At 36.5% G+C, this 3,924-nt stretch overlaps 1 protein-coding gene across 1 annotated transcript; it reads left to right on the top strand.

Moving 5' to 3' along the window:
* The first annotated feature begins 998 nt into the window (after positions 1-998).
* On the top strand, positions 999-1,994 carry LOC134256467 (uncharacterized protein F54H12.2-like). Its single transcript, XM_062739108.1, has one exon. It carries the CDS (start codon positions 999-1,001, stop codon positions 1,992-1,994), a length of 996 nt encoding a protein of 331 aa, XP_062595092.1.
* Positions 1,995-3,924: the final 1,930 nt, after the last annotated feature.

Genomic DNA, 3,924 nt, shown 5'->3' with positions numbered 1-3,924 from the left:
TCTTGTAATGAGACATTTAATTAGCGCGCGAATTTCAACTGCACGAAAGAAAGAGATTTTATTAATTCATCGTTCACTCGTTCCAAGACTATTAAGAGATTATTATTTAGCGAGAATTCTCATTTTTACCCTCAGAGCGAGAGAAATGTAATTTTTATAAGAGTGAAATAACGAGACAGATGTTTGATAAGACAGAAACATGACAGTGTATTTATTTTTAAACAACAATGATTCTACAAATGTTCATCCATCCAATAAACCGGATGATTTTATCGTAAGTCTCCCAAAACCATACGTATTAGATGGTTGTTGGGAGTGTGGACTCTTGGAAATGAACATGCAATTGTCCAACGACATATCTTTGTCTCGGTTGCATGTGTGTTGCGACATAGTAGAGGATAGTTATGTCAGAAATAACATGTTACCCATCTTGAGAGCTCAAGAGCTGACCCCCAAACAAAGTCTCATGCAGATAACCTATGTCCAGCCATTTTATCTCAGTGTTTCAAAACAGGAAATCCGTAGCATAAGAATATTTATAAGAAACGATCAGCTGCAGGCCATACCTTCTAAAATTCAAAGACTTTCCTGTGTCTTGTGTTTGCGCGAGAAGAAACCATGGGATCTGTAGAGGTATACGACTACAAGAAAATGCAATGGGTACCTTACGTACCCGATTTTAATAAGTGGATACGTCATTTTGAAGATATATCAGCGGGGAGAGTCCGACCCGATTTTAAAGGTCGATACATAGTAGGGAGCGGATCTCGTCATAGAACCGACTCGCCAACGCGACAGCAAGAACCCAACGTGAAACTGGTGACTCCCGTAGCACAGGCCATAGAAATGGCGAAATCGGAATTACAGCGCGAAAACGAGGATGCTCCCATGACTCCTAAATCTATAAGAAAGACACAAGCATACCATCCGCCCGGCAAACGCGACAATAAACCTAAGTCCAAGAAACCTAAATACAATACACAATTCGACGATTAGCCATGGATGAAAATCATTTGAATCAACTCTCCCTTTTTGAATCCCCTCCCACCGACACAACCATTCAAACGAGAGAATGGGTGGAATTTAGACCTATCAATCAAATATCAGAGTACTCTGCTTTGGAATTTAACATACCACCACTCTCTACGGGTTACATGGATCTTAAAAATAGTCGGCTAAAGGTCAAATTGAGAATACTGAATTCCTTGAACAATCCCATCACAAAAGAGGATGCTGTGGGTTTGACGAATCTACCTTTACATACCATATTTGCTCAGGTAGACACCAGTCTCCAGCAAACCCCTGTATCTCAACTGGGCACAAATTATCCCTACAAGGCCTACATCGACACCCTGTTGACTACCTCCGCCTATAACTACGGAGTGCGATATTCTCAACTTTTCATTAAGGACTCCAACAATCCCGACGATGCCGATCCTATCAAGGGCCTGAATTCAGGATTGTACCTACGATATTTATTTACTAAAGAAGGCCAAATACTAGATTTGGAAGGCCCCCTGCAGATTGATCTCTTCCAACAGGAACGTTTAATTTTGAATGGAGTATCACTTTCGCTAAAATTATGGCCCAGTAAAGATGCCTTTAAACTGATGTCAGTGTCAGGTTTAGATTACAAAGTTCAGATTGTCGATGCCAGTTTTAAGCTATGTATCCAAAGGCCGAATCCTGCTCTGACCATGGCTCATGTCAAAATGTTAGAAAAATCTCCTGCCGTGTATCCTTACCTGTTTTCTAATCTAAAAATAGCCTCCATTGCCAAGGGAGAGTTCAGTTTTACCATGGACGACGTGTTTCAAGGGGAAGTTCCCTCCACGCTCATTCTGGGACTGGTATCTAGCAGTGCTTTTAGTGGAGATTATAAGAAGTCACCCTATAACTTTCAACATTTTGATTGTAATTTTGTAGCTTTCTACGTGGACGGACAGTCCTTTCCCGCAAAACCTCTACAACCTAACTATAAAACCGATACTTAAGTAGATGCTTACCACACACTTGTATCTGGGAGAGAACAAGTCGATGTAGATCGTGAGGAGTACCGAAAAGGTAATGCCCTGTACGTATTGGATATTAATCCTTATATCGTGTTCAACACCAAAAGAAAAGGTCACTGTCGCCTAGAACTCAAATTCGCTATACCCTTACCGGAGAGTGCCACCTTAATTTTATACGGAAAGTTTCCCCAAGTGCTCCACATTGACCAGTCTAGAAGCATTATATTCAAATGAATAACTTTCAACTGGAACGATATTTAAAGAAATACCACGTTAAAGTTACATGTGCTGACGAACTCCCAAGAATTTTTAAAAAGAATAAATGTAGGTTCTGGGTCGTCAATACAGACAGATGTGGAGGGAGAGGAATACATTGGGTCACCTTTTATTTCCCTGAGACAGGACCTGCAGAGTTTTTCGATTCCTTTGGAAAGCCTCCAGAATATTATCACAACAGATTCAAATACATTCTAACAATAAATGCTCCGAGATATAAATATGTTTGTTCTACACTCCAATCGGATACTTCCAGCGTGTGCGGACATTACTGTATCTATTATGTCTTACAACGAATAAAGAAACGTTCTATGAATAATATTATTCTTGACTTTAATGTATTAAATTTGCATGCGAACGATCAGTTGGTCACTGATTTTGTAAAAACTTTGAAGAAATAAACGAATAACCTCGTCTGTTTTTTTTCCTTGTTATTTCTATTCAGGGATTGATAACCCTACAAAATTTAAATAAAACTTTTTATTACTTTAATAAGATTAAATTTAGTAGAATGTCACACCGTGATATGAGAAAAATTTTTAACTCCGACAATAGGAAAAATTTTAGCATTACAGAGTAAAGCTTATACATGTAATTACAAAAAAAAAATATTAAAAGTATTGGTTTCCCGAATCAGAATATCAATAAGTTCTTTTGTTTAAACATTTATACTTAAAGGTCTCAAAAAAATTTACAAAATAAAATGAAGATGTTTTACTTAAAACAAACAAAAAATCTGAGGGATAGATCTCATTAATGAGAAAAAAATCAATATAAATTAATACTAAAGTAATAATTAAATAAATTAATTAATAAAACTCTCTCTCTCTCTCTTAATATATAAATAAAAAGTTCCTTTGTTTATATTTTTTATTCAAAGAAATCAAGAAATACATTAAAATCGAATCCATGTCTTATGGAGTTTATATCGAGAATTATATTTTGAAGCTTTATTTTTAAATGTCTTTTTGGAAGTCGGTTTATCTGGAATCAGAGGTTGTAAAGATTCATCCTTAGGTACATCTGTACATTTCATCTCCTCGTCTTGGACTTTGTCAGTCTGAGTGTTCATGTCACTCGTCGCATTTTCTGAAGGTAATAATTCTGTTGATGAGATTTCCTCAGATTTTTCTGTACTTTTATCATTGTGTAGGGAATCTTGAAGAGACACGAGTCGCATGTATTTATCATACGGTACCAATATCGATTTCTGCATCACGTCCACCATTTTTTAAGGAAAGGTCTTACGATTTTTAATAATATTATAATAGCTTTATCTTTTCTTCGTAAGTACTGAAGTTTCAGTTTACGAGAAGTTTTCTTATCCCCCAGAACTAGAAGGAAAGACTTGTATTTTTTCAAAGTTTTTTTCTCTTCCGGGTTAAGTAAAATCACACTGTGAACGACGTTTGCTGCTATTTCTCCAAGTACTCTTAGTTGATCTTTAGTAACGGAACGTAACAACAATTTCCGTTGCTTAGGATTTGTTTGCAATAAAAAGTTAAGAAAATATTGTTGTTCACTGACGGAGGAACTCATTTTATTCTGTTTACAAAAAAGGAGTCGCCTTCTTATAAAGTCGTATACACCACAGGGTCTTCTCCCGGAAATATGTTTGTTCTTAGTCTGTATTTAT

This window comes from Saccostrea cucullata, unplaced genomic scaffold (genome assembly GCF_032062105.1).
Source record: "Saccostrea cucullata isolate Sc308-1 unplaced genomic scaffold, CSIRO_AGI_Scuc_v1 ctg5424, whole genome shotgun sequence".
Taxonomy (NCBI): domain Eukaryota; kingdom Metazoa; phylum Mollusca; class Bivalvia; order Ostreida; family Ostreidae; genus Saccostrea; species Saccostrea cuccullata.
Note: the sequence above shows the minus strand (reverse complement) of the source record. Positions and strands in the feature narration are given on the sequence as shown.